Source organism: Esox lucius, chromosome 24, assembly GCF_011004845.1.
Source record: "Esox lucius isolate fEsoLuc1 chromosome 24, fEsoLuc1.pri, whole genome shotgun sequence".
NCBI lineage: Eukaryota > Metazoa > Chordata > Actinopteri > Esociformes > Esocidae > Esox > Esox lucius.
In genome coordinates, this window is record NC_047592.1 from 287,671 (window position 1) to 311,779 (window position 24,109).

Below are 24,109 nucleotides of genomic sequence, written 5' to 3' on the forward strand. Positions count from 1 at the left end.
GACTAAATAAATCAAGCTCAACAGAGTTGAGAGACATTGGACCGTTTTATCCCAAGGCAGAATGGTAAGTCTGTCCATGTAAAATTGTTTGTATGTTTGTTTATTTGTATATGTGTGAGTGAAATAAGTATATTAGGAGGATATGTGTTTGTGTGCTATAGGAGAGGGAAAGAGATGATACAAGTCTGTAATAGCATTTGAAATTTTGAAAAAGCCTCTTGCTTCCAAACACAAACACTTCCAGTCATGACAGGCAGCTTTCCTCTCAGTCATGACAGGCAGCTTTCCTCTCAGTCATGACAGGCAGCTTTCCTCTCAGTCATGACAGGCAGCTTTCCTCTCAGTCATGACAGGCAGCTTTCCTCTCAGTCATGACAGGCAGCTTTCCTCTCAGTCATGACAGGCAGCTTTCCTCTCAGTCTTGACAGGCAGCTTTCCTCTCAGTCTTGACAGGCAGCGTTCCTCAGACATATCTCTTCCTGTCTGTCAGTCAGTGAGCCGAGACACAACCATTAAAACACACCACTGAAGCGGTACAGCTGAAGATTCATCACATAAAAGATAAAAGGTAAAATACATAAAATCATTTAAAAACTTTAAAGCATTATCTAATTTGATTACATTAACATATTATTTTACATTTTAGTAATTTGTATGCATCTAGAATGATTTACAGGACCAATTAGGCTTGTATTATCTGGTTGGTAATATAGTGTTATATTTAGGATGTGTCTGGTTGTTCATATGGTGTTATATTTAGGATGTGTCTGGTGGGTAATATAGTGTTATATATTGGATGTGTCTGGTGGGTAATATAGTGTTTTATTTAGGATGTGTCTGGTGGGTAATATAGTGTTATATATGGCATGTGGCTGGGTGGTAATATAGTGTTATATATTGGATGTGTCTGGTTGGTAATATAGTGTTATATATTGGATGTGTCTGGTTGGTAATATAGTGTTATATATTGGATGTGTCTGGTGGGTAATATAGTGTTATATATTGCATGTGGCTGGGTAGTAATATAGTGTAATATATTGGATGTGTCTGGTGGGTAATATAGTGTTATATTTAGGATGTGTCTGGTTGGTAATATAGTGTTATATTTAGGATGTGTCTGGTTGGTAATATAGTGTTATATTTTGCATGTGTCTGGGTGGTAATATAGTGTTATATATTGGATGGGTCTGGTTGGTAATATAGTGTTATATTTAGGATGTGTCTGGTTGGTAATATAGTGTTATATATTGCATGTGTCTGGGTGGTAATATAGTGTTATATATTGGATGGGTCTGGTTGGTAATATAGTGTTATATTTAGGATGTGTCTGGTGGGTAATATAGTGTTATATTTAGGATGTGTCTGGTTGGTAATATAGTGTTATATTTTGCATGTGTCTGGTGGGTAATATAGTGTTATATATTGCATGTGGCTGGGTGGTAATATAGTGTTATATATTGCATGTGGCTGGTGGGTAATATAGTGTTATGTATTGCATGTGGCTGGGTGGTAATATAGTGTTATATTTAGGATGTGTCTGGTTGGTAATATAGTGATATATATTGGATGTGTCTGGTGGGTAACATAGTGTTATATTGGATGTGTCTGGTGGGTAATATAGTGTTATATATTGCATGTGGCTGGTTGGTAATATAGTGTTATATATTGGATGTGTCTGGTGGGTAACATAGTGTTATATTGGATGTGTCTGGTGGGTAATATAGTGTTATATATTGCATGTGGCTGGGTGGTAATATAGTGTTATATATTGCATGTGGCTGGGTGGTAATATAGTGTTATATTTAGGATGTGTCTGGTGGGTAATATAGTGTTATATATTGGATGTGTCTGGTGGGTAATATAGTGTTATATATTGCATGTGGCTGGGTGGTAATATGGTGTTATATATTGGATGTGTCTGGTGGGTAATATAGTGTTATATATTGGATGTGTCTGGTTGGTAATATAGTGTTATATATTGGATGTGTCTGGTGGGTAATATAGTGTTATATATTGCATGTGGCTGGGTGGTAATATAGTGTTATATATTGGATGTGTCTGATGGGTAATATAGTGTTATATATTGGATGTGTCTGGTTGGTTATATAGTGTTATATTTAGGATGTGTCTGGTGGGTAATATATTGTTATATATTGCATGTGGCTGGTGGGTAATATAGTGTTATATATTGCATGTGGCTGGTGGGTAATATAGTGTTATATATTGCATGTGGCTGGGTGGTAATATAGTGTTATATATTGCATGTGGCTGGGTTAGGGTTAGAGGGTGTTTCTGGATGCTATAATGACTCTTACCTCTGTCCTCAGCCAGGTGTTCTTCAGAATGATGCACGTCTTCCCACTCCTCCTCTTCCTCGCCTTCTCCCACACAAATTCCAAGACGGTCTGTCATAGTGATCACGACAAAGATCACCGTCCTCTGGTCAACTGCACAGCAACGGGGCTTATCGATGTTCCTGCAAGTATTGACCCCAGCACCAAGGTAATACTGGCCTCTCTAGTATACATTTGGAAACCCGTTTGAATTACCTCCATAAATTACTCATAAAGAATAGTCTGATCTTCATCTGAATTCCAACTATAGATGAATACATTATGATTTAAAAAGAACATGCAACAAGCCGTTTCTGTTTTGTCCGCTGAGTCTGTAGGAGAAAAGAACATGCAAACAGCCATCTCTGTTTCATCTGCTGTGTCTGTAGGACAGAAAAGAACAAAAAAATCAACTTTGTTTAGTCCTTTCTCTTCTTCTATAGCCTGGCTGACGTTCTCTACTATAGCCTGGCTACCACAGGACACGGTCCTGTGGTCTGGGCCCAAGCTGATACTGGTAGTGAGAAGGCCTCTGGGCCCAAGCTGATACTGGTAGTGAGGGGGCATCTGGGCCCAAGCTGATACTGGAAGTGAGGGGGCATCTGGGCCCAAGCTGATACTGGAAGTGAGGGGGCATCTGGGCCCAAGCTGATACTGGTAGTGAGGGGGCCTCTGGGCCCAAGCTGATACTGGTAGTGAGGGGGCCTCTGGGCCCAAGCTGATACTGGTAGTGAGAGGGCCTCTGGGCCCAAGCTGATACTGGTAGTGAGAGGGCCTCTGGGCCCAAGCTGATACTGGTAGGGAGGGGGCCTCTGGGCCCAAGCTGATACTGGTAGGGAGGGGGCCTCTGGTAGTGTGTTGTGTCTTGTGGTGTTTTTGTTTTTTGTGGTGTTGCTAGTTGGATTGTTGGTTGGGATATTATTGGTTGTTGTGTTAGTTGTGTTGTGTCGTTGGTTTGGTTTTGTTAAGTTGTTGGTTGTGTGTCTGTAAGTGTTGTTGGTTTAGTTGTGTTATTGGTCTGGTTGTGTTATTGGTTATGAATGGAGCTGATGTTTTAGAGTTGGTGTTTTAGATTCCATAAGTGCTGGTTCTTGTCCTAGGTGCTGATCTTCAGCCATAACCGGTTCTCCAGTCTGGTGTGGTCATCCTACAGCCCGTTCTTAGAGATCTACGAGGTAGATCTCAGCCACAACATGATTCCAGAGGTTCCCCTGTCACCTGGTCCTGTTCTCCCCACCCTTGGAGTTCTCCGGTTGTTAGGAAACCGCATTAGAACGCTGCCCCCCCACTCCTTTAGGGCCACACCAGGCCTGCTAGAACTTTACCTGGACAAGAACGGCCTGGAGACGCTCAACGACCTCTCATTCTCTGGGTTGAAACTGTTACAGGTATATACACTCTAATACACAGCAACAGACACACAGACACACAAATACACAGACACACAAATACACAGACACACAGAAAGACAAGCGCACAGAAAGACAAGCGCACAGAAAGACAAGCGCACAGAAAGACAAGCGCACAGAAAGACAAGCGCACAGAAAGACAAGCGCACAGAAAGACAAGCACACAAATACACAGAAAGACAAATACACAGAAAGACAAATACACAGACACACAAATACACAGACACACAAATACACAGACACACAGAAAGACAAGCGCACAGAAAGACAAGCGCACAGAAAGACAAGCGCACAGAAAGACAAGCGCACAGAAAGACAAGCGCACAGAAAGACAAGCGCACAGAAAGACAAGCACACAAATACACAGACACACAAATACACAGACACACAAATACACAGAAACACAAATACACAGAAACACAAATACACAGAAACACAAATACACAGACACACAAATACACAGAAACACAAATACACAGAAACACAAATACACAGAAACACAAATACACAGACACACAAATACACAGACACACAAATACACAGACACACAAATACACAGAAACACAAATACACAGAAACACAAATACACAGAAACACAAATACACAGAAACACAAATACACAGAAACACAAGCACACAGACACACAAGCCCATAAAAAGCACAAAGCCACAATGCTGTTAACAATTACCCTTGTATTGTTTGTCCTAGATCTTGTCCCTGTCTCATAACCATATATCTGTTCTGCCTCCCCTGATGTTCTAGATCTTGTCCCTGTCTCAGAACCATATATCTGTTCTGCCTCCCCTGATGTTCTAGATCTTGTCCCTGTCTCAGAACCATATATCTGTTCTGCCTCCCCTGATGTTCTAGATCTTGTCCCTGTCTCAGAACCATATATCTGTTCTGCCTCCCTTGATGTTCTAGATCTTGTCCCTGTCTCAGAACCATATATCTGTTCTGCCTCCCCTGATGTTCTAGATCTTGTCCCTGTCTCAGAACCATATATCTGTTCTGCCTCCCCTGATGTTCGGTTTCCTACCAGCTATCGAGACTCTGGATCTGGAGGATAACCGCATTAGAATCATGCCCAAAGACTGGTTCTCAGCTAAACCTGAAGTTCCTTACGTCTTCTTGTCTCAGAACCCCTGGGCCTGCTTTTGTAAGGTACATTCTCTAGTCTACAACAATGTTTTGTTCTCTAGTCTCTAGAACCGTGTAAAGTATGTCTCTAATCTCTAGTACTCTGTTACATTGCATCGCTTCTGTGTTGCAGGAAGTTATATTCTTTAGTCTAGATTCCTGTAAGGTATGTTCTATAGTGTGTAGAACCAGTTAAGGTTTATATTATGTTTATAAACCAGGTTGCCTGAAGGAAGGCGCAGGATATGTGGGTTCTGCATCTTCACCAACACTCACCCTTGCTGCCTTCCAGGTGATAAAACCCACCCAGGGGCACTTAAGCTCAACCCCACAATGTGTCAGTAGAGAACACCAAGAAGATTGGATTTGTCAGCAACCCCAAATAGAAAGAAAGAACAGGTAGCTTGAGCCAGTCTGGCAGAAACTAGATCTGCAACACAGACAGGTAGAATTTGGACAGAAACTAGATCTGCAACACAGACAGGTAGACTTTGGACAGAAACTAGATCTGCAACACAGACAGGTAGACTTTGGACAGAAACTAGATCTGCAACACAGACAGGTAGACTTTGGACAGAAACTAGATCTGCAACACAACTTGGTGGACTTTGGACAGAAACTAAAACTAAAACACAGCCAGGTGGACTTGAAAGACTTCCACCCTGTAACACTGACCTATACCATCATAAAGTGAATGACTACCACCCTGTAACACTGACCTCCACCATCATGAAGTGAATGACTACCACCCTGTAACACTGACCTCCACCATCATGTAGTGAATGACTACCACCCTGTAACACTGACCTCCACCATCATGTAGTGAATGACTACCACCCTGTAACACTGACCTCCACCATCATGTAGTGAATGACTACCACCCTGTAACACTGACCTCCACCATCATGAAGTGAATGACTACCACCCTGTAACACTGACCTCCACCATCATGTAGTGAATGACTACCACCCTGTAACACTGACCTCCACCATCATGTAGTGAATGACTACCACCCTGTAACACTGACCTATACCATCATGTAGTGAATGACTACCACCCTGTAACACTGACCTCCACCATCATGAAGTGAATGACTACCACCCTGTAGCACTGACCTCCACCATCATGAAGTGAATGACTACCACCCTGTAGCACTGACCTCCACCATCATGAAGTGAATGACTACCACCCTGTAACACTGACCTATACCATCATGTAGTGAATGACTACCACCCTGTAACACTGACCTATACCATCATGTAGTGAATGACTACCATCCTGTAACACTGACCTATACCATCATGTAGTGAATGACTACCACCCTGTAACACTGACCTATACCATCATGAAGTGAATGACTACCACCCTGTAACACTGACCTATACCATCATGTAGTGAATGACTACCACCCTGTAACACTGACCTCCACCATCATGAAGTGAATGACTACCACCCTGTAACACTGACCTCCACCATCATGAAGTGAATGACTACCACCCTGTAACACTGACCTCCACCATCATGAAGTGAATGACTACCACCCTGTAACACTGACCTCCACCATCATGAAGTGAATGACTACCACCCTGTAACACTGACCTATACCATCATGTAGTGAATGACTACCACCCTGTTGGACTGACCTCCACCATCATGTAGTGAATGACTACCACCCTGTAACACTGACCTCCACCATCATGTAGTGAATGACTACCACCCTGTAACACCTCCACCATCATGTAGTGAATGACTACCACCCTGTAACACTGACCTCCACCATCATGTAGTGAATGACTACCACCCTGTAACACTGACCTCCACCATCATGAAGTGAATGACTACCACCCTGTAACACTGACCTCCACCATCATGTAGTGAATGACTACCACCCTGTAACACTGACCTCCACCATCATGAAGTGAATGACTACCACCCTGTAGCACTGACCTCCACCATCATGAAGTGAATGACTACCACCCTGTAGCACTGACCTCCACCATCATGAAGTGAATGACTACCACCCTGTAGCACTGACCTCCACCATCATGAAGTGAATGACTACCACCCTGTAGCACTGACCTCCACCATCATGAAGTGAATGACTACCACCCTGTAACACTGACCTCCACCATCATGTAGTGAATGACTACCACCCTGTAACACTGACCTATACCATCATGTAGTGAATGACTACCACCCTGTAACACTGACCTATACCATCATGTAGTGAATGACTACCACCCTGTAACACTGACCTATACCATCATGTAGTGAATGACTACCACCCTGTAACACTGACCTATACCATCATGAAGTGAATGACTACCACCCTGTAACACTGACCTATACCATCATGTAGTGAATGACTACCACCCTGTAACACTGACCTATACCATCATGAAGTGAATGACTACCACCCTGTAGCACTGACCTCCACCATCATGAAGTGAATGACTACCACCCTGTAACACTGACCTCCACCATCATGAAGTGAATGACTACCACCCTGTAACACTGACCTCCACCATCATGTAGTGAATGACTACCACCCTGTTGGACTGACCTCCACCATCATGTAGTGAATGACTACCACCCTGTTACACTGACCTCCACCATCATGAAGTGAATGACTACCTCCCTGTAACACTGACCTCCACCATCATGTAGTGAAGGACTACTACCCTGTAACACTGACCACCACCATCATGAGATGCTTTGAGCGGCTAGTCAGAACTCACATCTGCCCCGCACTTCCTGACACCTTGGAATCCTTTCAATTTGCATACCGACAGATCTACGCACGATGCCATCGCCCTGACAACACACACCACCCTCTCCCACCTGGAAAAAGGCAACACATACATGAGGATGCTGTTTGTGGACTACAGCTCAGCATTCAACACTATTGTGCCCGCTAAGCTTGTTCCTAAGCTCAGGACCCTGGGACTTAACACCTCCCTTTTGTATTGGATCCTGGACTTCCTGAAAGTCAGACCCCAGGTGGTGAGAATGGGTAACCTCATGTTAGAAGTCAGCCATTTCGTATAGTGTTTGAAATAATGATAGCACACCCAGTTGTCAAGGGTGACAGTTATTCAGTTATTTATTGCAGCATTAGATAGTCTTGTTCATGAGGTTACGGACCTGGTCTTCCTTATACAACCTCAATTTCATCTCACTCAATCTCAAAGATACTTCCGGTTGTCCTCAGCTTTATAGACATCCCAACTGAATACACATTACCCATTGGCAATTTACTGTTGCACTTTAAATGGACGTGACTTCCTGTGTACGGATTAACAGATGGTCTTTTGCTACCTAAACATAAAGAAGGATACACTCATATACATAACACTTACCTCCTCTACTCTGACCCTGAACATCGGAGCCCCTCATGGCTGCGTACTCAGTCCCCCTGAGTCCCCCCTGTACTCCTTGTTCATGCATGACTGCCTGGCCACACACAGCTCCAACGTCATCCTTTGTGGATGACACCACCATACGGGGTCTCATCTCCAACAACAATCACACCGAATACAGAGAGGAGGTAAGTGACTTGGCAACATGGTACCAGGATAACAACCTCTGTCTCAGTGTTTGTAAGACTGAAGAGACGATCGTGGATTTCAGGAAGTGGCACATGGGGAGTCACGCCCTCATACACATCGATGGAGCTAAATTGGAGAGAGTCTCCAACTTCAAGTTCCTCTGTGTTTTAATCAAAGATGACCTCAACTGGTCCAGGCAAGCAGACTCGGCAGGAAAATGTCCTGAGGAGACTCAAGAAGTTTGGAATGTCTGCAAAAACTCTTACCAACTCCTACAGGTGCACCATTGAGAGCATCCTCTCAGGCTGCATTACTGCCTGGTATGGCAGCTGCTCCACTCCAGAGGGTGGTAAAGTCTATGGAGCGCAACATGGGCTGCCATCTTCCCTCCATGCAAGGCATCTACCATACACGATGCCTTAGGAAAGCACAGAACATTATCAAAAACTACAGCCACCCAGACTATGGTCTGTTCACACTGCTGCCATCTGGTAGACGCTACTGGAGCATCGGAGCACGCACTTCTAGACTCACAAACAGTTTTCCCCCCAGGTCATAAGGCTCCTTAACCAGTAAGATTGATCTATGATCATATTGATCACATGAATACTTAAAATTATTTCAAAACCTTCAATGGACATTCAATGTACATTAGCATATTTTAATGTACCATTCCTAGGCCCTATTACACCTATATTTATAATATTTTATAATTCTTTAATATTGTCCGTGTAACTCTTTTCTACACTCTTTGGAATTGCTGTTGGTTTAAATTATGTATGTATTGTTTTCTATTTTTTGCATTATATTTCACGTGTCATGTCATAAGAATTTAACTGCTCAGAACAACACCATGTTATTTTGTGCTTTTGACAATAAAAATACTTTGACTTGGGACAGAAACTGCAACAACAACCAGGTGGACGTTGGACAGGGACAGCTGGAATCAGGCCAGGTAGTCCTGAGGTTTGGTCTGGTGAACATCCTCCTAGAATCACAAAAACTAGAGCAAGCATTCCTTATTCTGACATGATATCAAATAAGACAGATCAGATTTACCCAACCAGGCAGGAAATGGCTCCACCCACTTTGCCAAGTACAAGGCCATTAAAGAGATACTGAGAAAAGGACACTGAATAAATGTTGAATTAAAAGACAAATCATCAATCTACCCGCAAGTGGTCAGCTAACCTGCTGCAGAGATCAAATTACTCGTGGCAGCTTGGTGGAAGAATTTGCTACTCCGCCCAGAGAAAACTCTGGTGAAGAACAGAAGCAATGTCAATGACACTTGAGGGGGCAATGATCTGGAATGTCAATCTGGGAGATTAACCCCAGTGGACAGTTAGTTCAAGACTACCGATTTACTAACTGAAAGCAAACCCTGTGAGGTTGTTCAGTCGATAAAACCTTTTTTATATTTGAAGGTGGATTAACAAATTGATATTTCATTTGACGGTGGGCAAAAGCAGTTTTGTTGTATTTGCAGGTGGATTTCTAAAGTTATATTTCATTTGAAGGTGGGTTTATGAAGTTATATTTCATTTGAAGGTGGGTTTATGAAGTTATATTTCATTTGAAGGTGGATTTATTTATATTTCATTTGATGGTGGGTTTATGAGGTTATATTTCATTTGAAGGTGGGTTTATGAGGTTATATTTCATTTGAAGGTGGGTTTATGAAGTTATATTTCATTTGAAGGTGGGATTATGAAGTTCTATTTCATTTGAAGATGGGTTTATGAGGTTATATTTCATTTGAAGGTGGGTTTATGAGGTTATATTTCATTTGAAGGTGGGTTTATGAGGTTATATTTCATTTGAAGGTGGGTTTATGAGGTTATATTTCATTTGAAGGTGGGTTTATGAGGTTATATTTCATTTGAAGGTGGGTTTATGAGGTTATATTTCATTTGAAGGTGGGTTTATGAGGTTATATTTCATTTGAAGGTGGGTTTATGAGGTTATATTTCATTTGAAGGTGGGTTATCTGAAAGAACATCTGGATGATCAGGGCCACAACGTCTACGTCAGAGATGGCATCATCGTCACCCCAGACGATGAGAGCGTTACCTGTGATACGCCCCCCGCCTTGGCCAAGAGATCAGTTGTAAGCCTGACGGAAGAGGAGTACTGCCCAGCTGACCCTCCTCCTAGTGGACCAGTTGGAGATGCTGAACCACTGACCCCCCACCTCCCATTTCAAACCTCAGCCGCCACTCCTCCACCTCCTACCACTACTATCACTCCTACTACTACTCCTATCACTACTAGTACTACTCCTATCACTCCTACTACTATCACTCCAATTACTACCACTACTAACACTCCCACTCCAACCAATCCTACTTCTACAACTCATTCTAATACTACTACTATTACTACTACTATGTTACACCAAACCCTTCCTGTTGAACTTGCCACCACTACTGCTGAAACCCCAAATCCTCTGGAACCCACCTCTCCTTACCCCCCATCTCCCCCTCCCTCCCTCCTAATGGGCAGTGTTGTGTCATGGTCCTCCCCCCTTTCCGTGTTCACATGGTGGGAGGTGGTCACCAGTCTGGTGGAATGGGCAGAGAGCTGGGAAGGGGGAGAGAAGGTCAGAGGGGAGATGGGAGGGGTTAGCTGGGGAAGTCATCACCTCTCTACAGCTTCCTTCAGGCGACCACCAACCACTACACTCTCAATGGACATCACTGTCCCCACAACCCAGGCCCTGAAGTCCCCCACAACCCAGAAGTCCCCCACAACCCAGACCCTGATGACAGACAGACCCCAGACCCTGATGACAGACAGACCCCAGACCCTGATGACAGACAGACCCCAGACCCTGATGACAGACAGACCCCAGACCTTGATGACAGACAGACCCCAGACCTTGATGACAGACAGACCCCAGACCTTGATGACAGACAGACCCCAGACCTTGATGACAGACAGACCCCAGACCTTGATGACAGACAGACCCCAGACGGTGGGTGGATCAACTGCGTGGACAGCGGGTGTTCGGCAGGGCGGCAGGGCTGTGTTCTGCTTTTGGCTGTTTGCAGGCTGTGTGTTGCTGTGTGTTCTTTCTGGAATGTGTGTGTTTGTGAGTGTGTTGTGGCTCTGGAGGGGGTACCGACTCTACAGGCCACTGATGGAACGGGTGAGGGTTGGAAAAGGAGTCAGCCTGCTCCAGTTCAAACGCCAGGGGGCCAAGGGGAAGAATGGGGGAGTCAAAGTTATTTCCCTTCCTCTGGAAGGAGGAGGAGTGGGGGTGCAGGCTGTATATCGTTCTGTTCTATTCATCTCTAGAGAAGAAGAAGGAGAGGAGAGGGAGACAGGGACCGGAAAGGTTGACTCTTCAGTAGACGGTGTGGTTGAGGGGAGAGAGGAGACCGACAGAGAGAAGGGAGCAGGAGGAAGTGAGGGAGGGCTAACCCCAGGGATAGAGATGGAGGGAGGAGGAGGGGTGGACAGGAAGGATGTGTACAGGAAGTCTTTGTTGAGAATGTACAGCAGGGAGGGGAAGATAGAGGGATGGAGGGAGGAAGAAGAGAGCTGGGGAGCTGAAGGTGGGAGGAGAGAAGGGATGGAACAGAGGAGAGGGGGAGAAGCTAAGAAACGCTACAGCCTGGTTTTGCGAGAGGAGAGAGGAAAGTGGGAAAGGGGGGAGAGAGGGGGGGAGGAGTGGGTGGTAGGAGGCTGGGAGATAGGAGGAGATAGGGAGCATGGGGGGGACTGGTTGTCCCTCTTACCCAGCATGCCCTGGTGTAACCCCCCCGACCCCCCCACAGTGGAGTGACATCCCCAGACTGTTCATCTGCCTCTGCATTGCCAGCTATCTGTAAAGCACCTTGTTTCAACTGTTGGTTTAAAGTGACTGTACAGCAACCGACTCCTTTAAAGACGGCTTTAGGGACTGTACGTGGACCGACTCCTTTAAAGACAGCTTTAAGGACTGTACACCGACCGACTCCTTTAAAGACGGCTTTAGGGACTGTACGTGGACCGACTCCTTTAAAGACGGCTTTAGGGACTGTACGTGGACCGACTCCTTTAAAGACGGCTTTAGGGACTGTACGTGGACCGACTCCTTTAAAGACGGCTTTAGGGACTGTACACCGACCGACTCCTTTAAAGACGGCTTTAGGGACTATACGTGGACCGACTCCTTTAAAGACGGCTTTAGGGACTGTACTTGCCTTGTATCATCTGAAGCTGTTGGCTTAGCAATGCATAATAGCATTTCCTTTCATTTTGCCTTTACATGTCAAAACAGATATTTGAAACAATAAACAATTAACAACAAATTGTTTGCCTTGACTTTATCCAACTGATAAGGACATTTCTAAAATTCTTCTCCATACCCATGTTTCCATTTTCATGCTTTTATCAAAACTGAAAATAATTGTTTTACCTATAATCATTTGCATCCATTGATTCTTAATGAACTGAGCTGACCTGTTGTAGTGTTACGGTTAGCAGAGCTCCAAATCAGCTGTAAACAATGTTAATAGTCTCATTTTTTTTGAACATTCAGTCATTCACAGCTCTATAAAGGTCAGTTTGATTCGTCCAGGACCTCGCAGCATTTTAAAGACTAAAGGGAAAATTAAGTGTCTGCGGCTGATTCCTGTTTTATAAACCCTGAAACAAGACCTTACTTCAAAAACAACTCATTTGTATATTTATTACAAATCTGAAGCACTGTTTTACAAACAAATACTGTTCAGAGCCTGGATTTTACAGACAGGAACGTGATGTGTGTATTCTATGGTGGTGTGTATTCTATGGTTGTCTTTCTCTCTAGGCAGTAGACCATTTGGGTAGCTGGTTGCCCAGGATGACTTGTCTCTCCACTCCGCTTTCTGAGATGGCAGCCAACCGGATCACCCCCCCACTGGACCCATCCCTCTCCATGGCCAGAGACAGAGCTGGAATATAATAATAATAATAATATTACTAACAGAGCTGGAATTTTATCATTACTACTAACAGAGCTGGAATATAATTATTATTATTATTATTATTTCTAACAGAGCTGGAATACAGTTGTACTCAAAAGTACAGCTGTTTTTTAAATCATAAGGGTAACAGAAATCACCCCAATGGCCCTAATCAGAAGTTTACATACCCTTGAATGTTTGGCCTTGTTACAGACACACAAGGTGACACGCACAGGTTAAAATGGCAAATAAAGGTGAATTACCTGTGGCTTTTTAAATTGCAGTTAGTGTCTGTGTATAAATAGTCAATGACTTTGTTTCTGTAGCTCTCACATGGATGCACTGAAGAAGCTAGATACTGAGCCATGGGGAGCAGAAAAGAACTGTCAAAAGACCTGCCTAACAAGGTAATGGAGCTTTATAAAGATGGGAAAGGATATAAAATGTTATCCAAAGCCTTTATAATGCCAGTCAGTACTGTTCAATCACTTATTAAGAAGTGGATAAGTTCAGGGATCTCTTGATGCCAAGGTCAGGTAGACCAAGAACGTTTTCAGCCAAAACTGCCTGAAGAATTGTTTGGGATACAAAGAAAAACCCACAGGTAACCTCAAGACAAATACAGGCTGCTCTAGAAAAAGACGGTGTGGTTGTTTCAATGAGCACAATACGATGGTACTTGAACAAAAATTAACTGCATGGTCAAGTTGCCAGAAAGAAGCATTTACTGCGCCAATCCACAAAAGCCTGGTTACAATATGCACATTTATTTGGAGTGATGAGACCAAAATAGAGCTTCATTGTCACAACCATAAGCGCTATGTTTGGAGAGGGGTCAACAAAGCCTATAGTGAAAAGAATACCATCCCCACTGTGAAACATGGTGGTGGCTCACTGATATTTTGGGGGTGTGTGAGCTATAAAGGCACATGGAATCTTGTGAAAATCTATGGCAAGATGAATGCAGCATGTTATCAGAAAATACTGGCAGACAATTCTTCTGCACAAAAGCTGCGCATGGGACGCTCTTGGACTTTCCAGACAATGACCCTAAGCACAAGGCCAAGTTGACCCTCCAGTGGTTATAGCAGAAAAAGGTGAAGGTTCTGAAGTGGCCGTCACAGTCTCCTGACCTTAATATCATTGAGCTTCTCTGGGGAGATCTCAAATGTGCGGTTCATGCAAGACGACCAAAGACTTTGAATGACATGGAGGCATTTTGCCAAGATGAATGGGCAGCTGTACCACCTGCAAGAATTCAGGGCCTCATAGAGAACTATTACAAAAGACTCCACGCTGGCATTGATGCTAAAGGGGGCAATGCACAGTATTAAGAACTAAGGGTATGCAGACTTTTGAACAGGTCAGTTCATGCTTTTTTTGTTGCCATGTTTTGTTTTATGATTGTGCCATTCTGTTATGACCTACAGTTGAATGTGAATCCCATAAGAAAAAAGACATGTTTTGCCTGCTAACTCTTGTATTCTATACAAATGGTACATATTACCAATTCTCCAAGGGTGTGCAAACTTGAGCACAACTGTATAGAACAATATTATTATTATTACTACTACTACCAGAGCTGGAATAGATCATTATTATTACTAACAGCTGGAATATAATAATAATAATAATATTACTACTAACAGAGCAGGAATATAATATTATAATTACTAACAGAACTGGATTAATAATAATAATAATTATAATTAGAGCTGGAATATAGAATATTATTAGAACTGTCTCCACATGCCAGGTGGATTGGGTTTTAGTGTGTAATACCCACCTCCAGACACTAGATGGAGACACTGTTCCTTGGTCATGTTGGGTTTGTAGTTGGAATCCATGAAGCCATAGATATAGGTGGATCCTGAACCACCAACTGACACAGGCTGTCTAACCAACATCCCTCCAACAGGAACCGTGTAGACCTGGGGGTGAGGGAGGAAGTCCGTTAACACCCACGGTGTAGACCTGGGGGTGAGGGAGGAAGTCCGTTAACACCCACGGTGTAGACCTGGGGGTGAGGGAGGAAGTCCGTTAACACCCACGGTGTAGACCTGGGGGTGAGGGAGGAAGTCCGTTAACACCCACGGTGTAGACCTGGGGGTGAGGGAGGAAGTCCGTTAACACCCACGGTGTAGACCTGGGGGTGAGGGAGGAAGTCCGTTAACACCCACGGTGTAGACCTGGGGGTGAGGGAGGAAGTCCGTTAACACCCACGGTGTAGACCTGGGGGTGAGGGAGGAAGTCCGTTAACACCCACGGTGTAGACCTGGGGGTGAGGGAGGAAGTCCGTTAACACCCACGGTGTAGACCTGGGGGTGAGGGAGGAAGTCCGTTAACACCCACGGTGTAGACCTGGGGGTGAGGGAGGAAGTCCGTTAACACCCACGGTGTAGACCTGGGGGTAAGGGAGGAAGTCCGTTAACACCCACGGTGTAGACCTGGGGGTGAGGGAGGAAGTCCGTTAACACCCACGGTGTAGACCTGGGGGTGAGGGAGGAAGTCCGTTAACACATGACATCAGACTAATGTGCTGCATATACGCATGCATTCCCATAAGATCTCCTTCATTCAAATATCATCACATGATTCAAAAGTTGATCCACAGTTCTTTGGCAAAACATTTGAAACGTCTCTAAGTATGCATAAGTACAAGTACTCAGTCATGACTTATAACTACACACCTTCAACAATGTATATAGATAACAGATGAAAAGATGACACTGGGAGGTTATAGGGGGGGTTACCTGTCCTCCTCGTCGCTTGTCCCAGCCTGCCACTATAATCCCTGCCATCAGCTCCTCTCTGTACCTATAGCAGCTTGCCTTGAACAGATTGGCGGCTGTCTGGACCAGTGGGGCTTCATCAAGTTCAATACTGTGGAAAACAACAGAGACTATGCTAAGACCAGTGCAGATGGACAAGGACACGTGAGTATGACATGAACATGTGAGTCTACCTGTGAAAGCCCAGTTGGTAGGTAACTATGTCTGCGATGGCCTGGGTGTCTGCAGCAGAGCCAGAACGACAGCAGAATATTCGGTCATGAATGGGAGTCAGTTTGTCTGTCACCCGGTTAGCAATGTAAGCCCTGAATAGAAGACAGTGACAGTCAGTATGAATGTTCTGAACATGAGAGATGTACACAGTCTGTATCTTCTGGGCCACATGAAATGTCTAATGGAGGTACCCAGACCCCTGAAACAAAACCCCACATCCCAACATTTCCCTTAATGGCAACACAGTTTCCCAAAGGATACACCAGAAATGTAACTGCTTGGAATTGTTATAGTTTTAATAAAGTGAGTTTATACAGGTGTGGGTCTAAACCTTTTGTTACAACTCACCCAGTAGTGGTACGGGAATCTGCCCCAATCACCACACCTCCCTCATATTCCACCGCCATGATCGTGGTCTAACAGAGATGTGACAGAAAGGAGAATACATGTGTAGCAGAGTGAGGACACTGTTGCAAAGAAAACAGAGGGCAATTATTTTTATATTTTTAAAGAAGTGAAAGGTGGAGGTAGGCATGAGATATATGGATAAGTAAGGTATAGTGTTGGTCTGTTTTGATGATCTAATCTTCAAAAGTGGCCCAATTAAAATGTTCACGGTCACTTTTGTAGTCATAGTAAGGTACAATGTTTGTGTTCATCAGTCCAATTTGTCAAATACTATTTGAAACTGACAGTTCCCTATACCTTATTTCAATCTTAACTTACTTGAAAGATTGGTACACAAACACTAGCTAGTTGGTTTGTGTACCCATATTTAGCTACATCATGTAGCTACGTTAGCAAATCAGTCAATTGAAGAAGTGCTGTCTCATTCAGTGGATTCTCAACGGTCTTACTTTAGACCGGAATATCCTACCAGGACCAGTTTTGGAAAGCATGCAGTTCGTGTTGTCACGGACAACTCACCCCGGTGCTGACTTCCTTCGTGGTCCAGTCCGGCGACATGTCACTAACAGACGAGAGTTGCTGACAAAAACGCGTTGCTGTTGCTGCCGCCATTTTAGTCAATTTGTTTTGCGTACTCTGTGGATAGGATGAAATACTCTGAAATTACGAGATAGCAATTGCTTCGCAGTTTCGATGAAAAGTTTAACGCTCCCGCCCATTCAGATTTGTTGACCAATCGATTGTGAGTTGTTATGCTGTGTAACGCGGTTGGTAAGCTTATCGCCGTATCAAATTCCTTGTAGAAAACTGGGGTATGGCCGGATATGCCTCTCCCTGTACCAGAAGTGTACTTCCTCCTGAAGGATTACACAGTTTCAACTGTTTCTAATTGCGTAACTAGCGCAATGTCTCAGGTAGCTTGAGAACCTACGCAGTGTCTTTCGGATTTTTTTTTAAAACATCTGATTTTGCATATTTAAATATATTATTAACACATACATTCACATTTACTTACTATTTTGGTCTTTACATTTTTTTATAATTGTTTCTGCCTAGAGTTTTTCCAGTTAGGCAGGTAAAGGGCCGCTTATTGTGGGGTCCTTCCGTATGAAACAGGAAGAGAAAGGTAGACAATTTTGATTCTCTGAGAATGTTTTTAATTACTGCGTATTTTCGATTTAGCAATAGACAACATGTTCGCTTTAGAAGAACGACACAAAGAAATAACGTAGGGGTTGCTACTTAACGTTAGTTTATTACACCGCAGCTAATCTTTCTGGGATCAATCAATATTAAGACACAACAAGACAACAGAACAGTTATTGACAAGACAACTAACTATGAATTATGTTTCACTGAAATAAGTACATAAAATATTAGTTAAGTTGTCTGGACTGTCTAGCTAGCTACCGAGCAAGCTAACTTTAGCTGAATGTCTGTGGTAACATCACAGCAGTGTACCATAAAGACAGGCTGTTGACTTCTATCCTGGAATCAGTTACTCAGTAGCAATATTTTTCACAAATCTAGTTAGCGACTAGGTGAATATTTAGTGACCCCAAAGTGTCTCTGTCTTGAACTATAGAATAGTACTGGTGTATGACAAATCTTTCAGGTGATTTGCCCTATTTGTGTTAGCAGGCTAAAACTGATTCCTGTCGTCTGTGATGACGGTTCATAACTTGTACATATTTGACCGTAATGGAAGCTGTCTGCACTATGGAGAGTGGAACCGCAAGAAAGAAGCTGGCATTTCCAAGGATGAGGTGAGAGGAGACAGTCAGACACAGATATGAAAAGGTTCAGTGAGATCACCAATAGTTGCTGTTGAGGGCCATTCAAGGGTAGCATCTTACCCGTTGGAAAGTTGTCATTGAGGGCTGTTGACCAGTGGCTGTAACCCATTGTGGATCTGGAGTGGAAGAAGTACTTGCTGCTAAGCTGCTGTCCATTTCACACACAGTTTTACAGACTTCATTTACAGGTGCTGGTCATATAATTAGAATATCATCAAAAAGTTCATTTATGTCAGTAATTTCATTCAAAAAGTGAAACTTGTATATTCTATTCATTAATTGCACAGATTGATATATTTCAAATGTTTATTTCTTTTAATTGTGATGATTATAACTGACAACTAATAAAAATCCCAAATTCAGTATCTCCGAAAATTAGAATATTACTTAAGACCAATACAAAAAAAATATTTTTAGAAATGTTGGCCAACTGAAAAGTATGACCATGAAAAGTATGAACATGTACAGCACTCAATACTTTCTTGGCGCTCCTTTTGCCTGAATTACTGCAGCAATGCGGCGTGGCATGGAGTCGATCAGTCTGTGGCACTGCTCAGGTGTTATGAGAGCCCAGGTTGCTCTGATAGTGGCCTTCAGCTCTTCTGCATTGTTGGGTCTGGCGTATCGCATCTTCCTCTTCACAATACCCCATAGATTTTCTATAGGGTTAAGGTCAGGCGAGTTTGCTGGCCAATTAAGAACAGGGATACCATGGTCATTAAACCAGGTACTGGTAGCTTTGGCATTGTGTGGAGGTGTCAAAATGAAATCTGCATCTCCATAAAGTTGGTCAGCAGCAGGAAGCATGAAGTGCTCTAAAACTTCCTGGTAGACGGCTGCGTTGACCTTGGTCCTCAGAAAACACAGTGGACCAACACCAGCAGATGACATGGCACCCCAAACCATCACTGACTGTGGAAACTTTACACTGGACTTCAAGCAATGTGGATTCTGTGCCTCTCCTCTTCTCCTCCAGACTCTGGTACCTTGATTTCCAAAGGAAATGCAAAATGTACTTTCATCAGAGAACATAACTTTGGACCACTCAGCAGCAGTCCAGTTCTTTTTGTCTTTAGCCCAGACGAGATGCTTCTGACGCTGTGTCTTGTTCAAGAGTGGCTTGACACAAGGAATGTGACAGCTGAAACCCATGTCTTGCATACGTCTGTGCGTGGTGGTTCTTGAAGCACTGACTCCAGCTGCAGTCCACTCTTTGTGAATCTCCCCCACATTTTTTAATGGGTTTTGTTTAACAATCCTCTCCAGGGTGCGGTTATCCCTATTGCTTGTACATTTTTTCTACCACATCTATTCCTTCCCTTCGCCTCTCTGTTGATGTGCTTGGACACATAGCTCTGTGAACAGCCAGCCTCTTTAGCTATGACCATTTGTGTCTTGCCCTCCTTGTGCAAGGTGTCAATGGTCGTCTTTTGGACAGCTGTCAAGTCAGCAGTCTTCCCCATGATTGTGTAGCCGACAGAACTAGACTTGGAGACCATTGTAGGTGTTTTGAGTTAATTAGCTGATTAGAGTGTGGCACCAGGTTTCTTCAATATTGAACCTTTTCACAATATTCTAATTTTCTGAGATACTGAATTTGGGGTTTTCATTAGTCAGTCAGTTATAATCATCAAAATAAAAAGAAATAATCACTTGAAATATATCAGTTTGTGTGGAATGAATGTATACATTATACAAGTTTCACTTTTTGAATGGAATTACTGAAATAAATAAACTTTTTGATGATATTCTAATTATATGACCAGCACCTGTATAACAGAAGTCTGTAAAACTACTGTTCAGGCTGGTTAATATGTAAGTGGTATGAGAGAATCTGTTCAGACTGGTTAATATGTAAGTGGTATGAGAGAATCTGTTCAGACTGGTTAATATGTAAGTGGTATGAGAGAATCTGTTCAGGCTGGTTAATATGTAAGTGGTATGAGAGAATCTGTTCAGGCTGGTTAATATGTAAGTGGTATGAGAGAATCTGTTCTTACTGGTTAATCTTTTCCTTTTGCATCTCCCTTACTTTCCTGCCCCGTCCCTCTGTCTTATGTCTTTCTCCTTCCCTCTTTCAGGAGTTTAAGCTGATGTATGGGATGCTGTTCTCCATCAGATCGTTCTGTAGCAAGATGTCTCCACTAGATATGTATCCTACAGAGTCTCTGAATGTGTTTATCTTCACCTCACATGATTGTCCTTCTACAACCATTTAGTTGACTGTACTAATGGAAGCCTCATGATTCTTATACAGCATTCTGTATGCAACAGGCCGTTTGCATGAAGGAGGAACAATGACTTGTCTTGTCATTCTGTTACAGAAACATATTTAGGAAGTTATATAGGTGTAACAGTTCACTGATACTCATCCATGATTGAAATGTTGAAGATGGTAGTGCATCAATCCACTTAACTCCCAGTATTATTTAGTATTATTTAGTATTAAGTAGAATGTACTTGTTAGGGAACCGATTCAAGAATTTTGAATCAGTGGTTCACTAACCTTTTTGATGAAATTCTTCTCTTATTTTGTGACAAAGGACACATCCTCCCACGATGTAGAAAAAAGCATTTAACTTGTACATTTAAGAGTTGCTTTGCCTAAACCCCCCCCGACAGTAGCTGTCAAACGGTGTTCTGCCCAGTGTTCCATGTTAATGTTATGGCCTCTATAGGCATCAATAACGATGGCCCCATGTTAATGTTATGGCCTCTATAGGCATCAATAACGATGGCCCCATGTTAATGTTATGGCCTCTATAGGCATCAATAACGATGGCCCCATGTTAATGTTATGGCGTCTATAGGCATCAATAACGATGACCCCATGTTAAAGTTATGGCCTGTATAGGCATCAATAACGATGACCCATGTTAACGTTATGGCCTGTATAGGCATCTTCCCAAGTCAACAAGAGGATAACATGCTTGGCATTTCATTGTAATTGTCTCTCAGTATTCGAACATCTGCTACATGACAACACACTTAACTCTAGTTTACCTCTAACCTCTGTGGTTGGCAAGAACTTTAGTCCGATGGTCAAAACATGATGAACTGACTGATGAAGGCAGTGTAGTAACCCTTGACCCCACCACAGGAAGGATGGCTTTCTCTCCTTCCAGACCAGCAAGTATAAACTCCACTACTATGAGACGCCAACCGGAATCAAGATCATAATGAACACAGACCTTGGAGTTCCCAATGCCAGAGACATCCTGCACCAGATCTACAGCACGGTAGGCTGGGGGTCAGAGGTCACTCCAGATCTAACACACGGTAGCCTGTGTGGGTAGGAGATCACCACTGATAACTACCAATCGTAGTTAGCCTCAGGGCTTGTGCACAAACTTGACTATTAGCATTTCCCAATGGAGGAAGTGCAGTTGGATGGAAATTGTATTTATTTTACTTCACTTTTGAAAGAAGGGAAAAGGCCAAAATGATGTCAGCTGAGCCACTGTCTGACATACAGCATATAGTAAATCTTTCATTTTAGTATGTACTTTATATCAATTTTCTCAGTATAATTCAACAATGTTTTTGCATGTAGCTACAATTTTACAAATTACTATGTTATATGGATTATTATCAGTACAAAATGGATTTGATATGATCAGTCAAATGACATGACATACCCAATCCTGTGAAGAAACAGAGAGATGTAAATGTGTCTGTCATTTTCCTTACTCCGTCACAGGGCGTTCCACAGGCAAGGGTTTGAGAAATGCAGTTGTAGCATAGATAATGAAGATACAGTTATAACCACTCGGTCTCTCTATTCCTGCTTTATGTAGTGTTGTTATAACCTCACATGGTGTTCCACAGGCAAGGGTTTGAGAAATGCAGTTGTGGCATAGATAATGAAGATACAGTTATAACCACTGTCTCCCTATTCCTGCTTTATGTAGTGTTGTTATAACCTCACATGGTGTTCCACAGGCGTGCGTTTGAGAAATGCAGTTGTAGCATAGATAATGAAAATAGTTATAACCCCTCTGTCCCTCTATCATGCTGTATGTAGTTTAGTTATAACCTCTGTCTCTCTATTCCAGCTGTATGTGGAGTACATTGTGAAGAATCCTCTGTGTGTCCTTGGGGAGCAACTGTCCTCTGATCTTTTCTCAACCCGACTTGACCTCTACATCCGAGCCCTGCCCTTCTTTAGCCCCCGAGCAGCCTAACACCCACACACATAATGGAGGGTGGATTGTCACAATGTATTCATTTTTTATTTCCATGTCAGTGGGAGTTGATGTTGACTATGGTCTTTAATAGAACCAATAATAAAATGGAAGGAATGTTTCTATAAGCCTTTGTGTTTTACTTTGGGTGTCCGGAGCATAGACTGTAAATATAATGGACGACGCCCTTTCGCTCTTTTCCATTGGTGAAAAATGAAGCCACCAGTGTCCTGATACGGCGCTGACATCTTGGACTTGCGTCTGCGCAGATAGCGATCTTGGGACCAGTTCTGCGCAGTAGTTATGCGCAGTAGCGAGAAGGAAGTAAAGCCGTAAAGCCGCGAAATCAACGGCCCCACCCCTGTGCCCCGCCCTCACTCTCCCTCGCAGAATGCGCATACCGTAATCAATCGCAAGTCCAAGTACAGTACAACCTTTGCTTGTTAAACCTAGACGATATGTTATAGCCTAACTTACATCATGTTTAACCTTAATTAAGAATAGGCCTAATACAAAAATAATTGGTAACTTCTAGCTAACGATCACCTGCTAGCTATTAACATGGCTATTAACGAGGCTTGTTGTCTTTTAGCTAACGTTAGCTAGCCCATTACATTTATTTACTAATTAAATAGCTTATAAATTTAACTTACCGAAAAAAATTCAAAGATCGATTGGAAATGCCAGATCGGTTAGCACAATGTACTGCAGAACAACCCATTATGTCCGTGTGAAATTATATCAATTATAGAAATTTAGAGATTAAATGTAAAGTTCCAATCTCCTCAGTCCTCCGAAGATTCAGTGGCTCCTCGACTCAGATAGCTGTCAATCACAGCTGTGAATCACGATGTCACACCACCGTTTTTAGAGCATTAAATAACTAACTAAAAACAAACTTATTTTAAAAACAAACTCTTGAATTTACATTGGCGTGATACAAACTACAGTAAATGACAGAAACCAGCTTCGGAAAAAATATATTTGAAGGGTAATTTAATTGTTTAGTTGGTCTCGCGTCCCATTGAATAAAATGGGGAGGGCGGGGTTTATGACCTATACTGGGACCACTCACCAGGGGGCGATCAAGACGTTTTGGCTTCACTTTTCAGGGCTTGTGCGGCACGCTTGGTCCGGAGCATCATCGTGATCAATACCATGGACAACCAACGTGGGGTCTGACATCAGAGTGTTTGATGGTGACATCAGTGTGTGGCTGTGACATCCGCAAGTGTAGTGGTGATGTCATAACAGTGCCGGCTGATAATATTGTCTGTTCTATCATAGAATCATATGAATAAAGTGCTGAATCCCATAAAACCCAATCCTATGGGGGATATATCATAAGCCTG

General features: G+C 43.0%; 3 protein-coding genes across 5 annotated transcripts; 2 read left to right on the plus strand and 1 right to left on the minus strand.

Moving 5' to 3' along the window:
* The first annotated feature begins 164 nt into the window (after positions 1-164).
* On the plus strand, positions 165-12,266 carry LOC105006408 (glycoprotein Ib platelet subunit alpha). Its single transcript, XM_034290742.1, has 5 exons — positions 165-568; positions 2,328-2,502; positions 3,434-3,721; positions 10,412-11,407; positions 12,213-12,266. Exons 2-5 carry the CDS (start codon positions 2,344-2,346, stop codon positions 12,264-12,266), a joined length of 1,497 nt encoding a protein of 498 aa, XP_034146633.1. The 5' UTR covers positions 165-568; positions 2,328-2,343.
* An 816-nt stretch (positions 12,267-13,082) lies between these two features.
* On the minus strand, positions 13,083-17,561 carry psmb6 (proteasome 20S subunit beta 6). 2 transcript variants are annotated; one of them, NM_001303790.1, is given in 7 exon segments: positions 13,088-13,242; positions 13,244-13,352; positions 15,151-15,295; positions 16,118-16,247; positions 16,330-16,461; positions 16,718-16,785; positions 17,297-17,396. In NM_001303790.1, coding segments are annotated over 7 exon segments (789 nt in total). In that variant the 5' UTR covers positions 17,390-17,396; the 3' UTR covers positions 13,088-13,130.
* A 265-nt stretch (positions 17,562-17,826) lies between these two features.
* On the plus strand, positions 17,827-22,885 carry trappc1 (trafficking protein particle complex 1). 2 transcript variants are annotated; one of them, XM_010864912.4, is made up of 5 exons: positions 17,827-17,903; positions 18,419-18,543; positions 20,655-20,725; positions 21,674-21,812; positions 22,629-22,885. In XM_010864912.4, exons 2-5 carry the CDS (start codon positions 18,445-18,447, stop codon positions 22,755-22,757), a joined length of 438 nt encoding a protein of 145 aa, XP_010863214.1. In that variant the 5' UTR covers positions 17,827-17,903; positions 18,419-18,444; the 3' UTR covers positions 22,758-22,885. The 2 variants fall into 2 exon arrangements, with proteins under 2 accessions (XP_010863214.1, XP_019900443.1); XM_020044884.2 differs by lacking the exon at positions 17,827-17,903 and adding an exon at positions 17,983-18,005.
* Positions 22,886-24,109: the final 1,224 nt, after the last annotated feature.

Bases quoted from the DNA above. Each gene is read 5' to 3' on its own strand.
- LOC105006408 (XM_034290742.1), top strand. From the start codon at position 2,344: ATGATGCACGTCTTCCCACTCCTCCTCTTCCTCGCCTTCTCCCACACA. The intron at 2,503-3,433 runs GTAATACTGGCC...TTCTTGTCCTAG, and splicing joins GTATTGACCCCAGCACCAAG to GTGCTGATCTTCAGCCATAA. The intron at 11,408-12,212 runs GTGGGTGGATCA...ACCCCCCCACAG, and splicing joins TGACAGACAGACCCCAGACG to TGGAGTGACATCCCCAGACT.
- psmb6 (XM_010864911.5), bottom strand. From the start codon at position 17,389: ATGGCGGCAGCAACAGCAACGCGTTTTTGTCAGCAACTCTCGTCTGTT. The intron at 16,786-17,296 runs GTGAGTTGTCCG...CATCTCTGTTAG, and splicing joins CGAAGGAAGTCAGCACCGGG to ACCACGATCATGGCGGTGGA. The intron at 16,248-16,329 runs GTAGACTCACAT...TGTTTTCCACAG, and splicing joins TACCAACTGGGCTTTCACAG to TATTGAACTTGATGAAGCCC.
- trappc1 (XM_010864912.4), top strand. From the start codon at position 18,445: ATGACGGTTCATAACTTGTACATATTTGACCGTAATGGAAGCTGTCTG. The intron at 18,544-20,654 runs GTGAGAGGAGAC...TCCCTCTTTCAG, and splicing joins CTGGCATTTCCAAGGATGAG to GAGTTTAAGCTGATGTATGG. The intron at 21,813-22,628 runs GTAGGCTGGGGG...TCTCTATTCCAG, and splicing joins TGCACCAGATCTACAGCACG to CTGTATGTGGAGTACATTGT.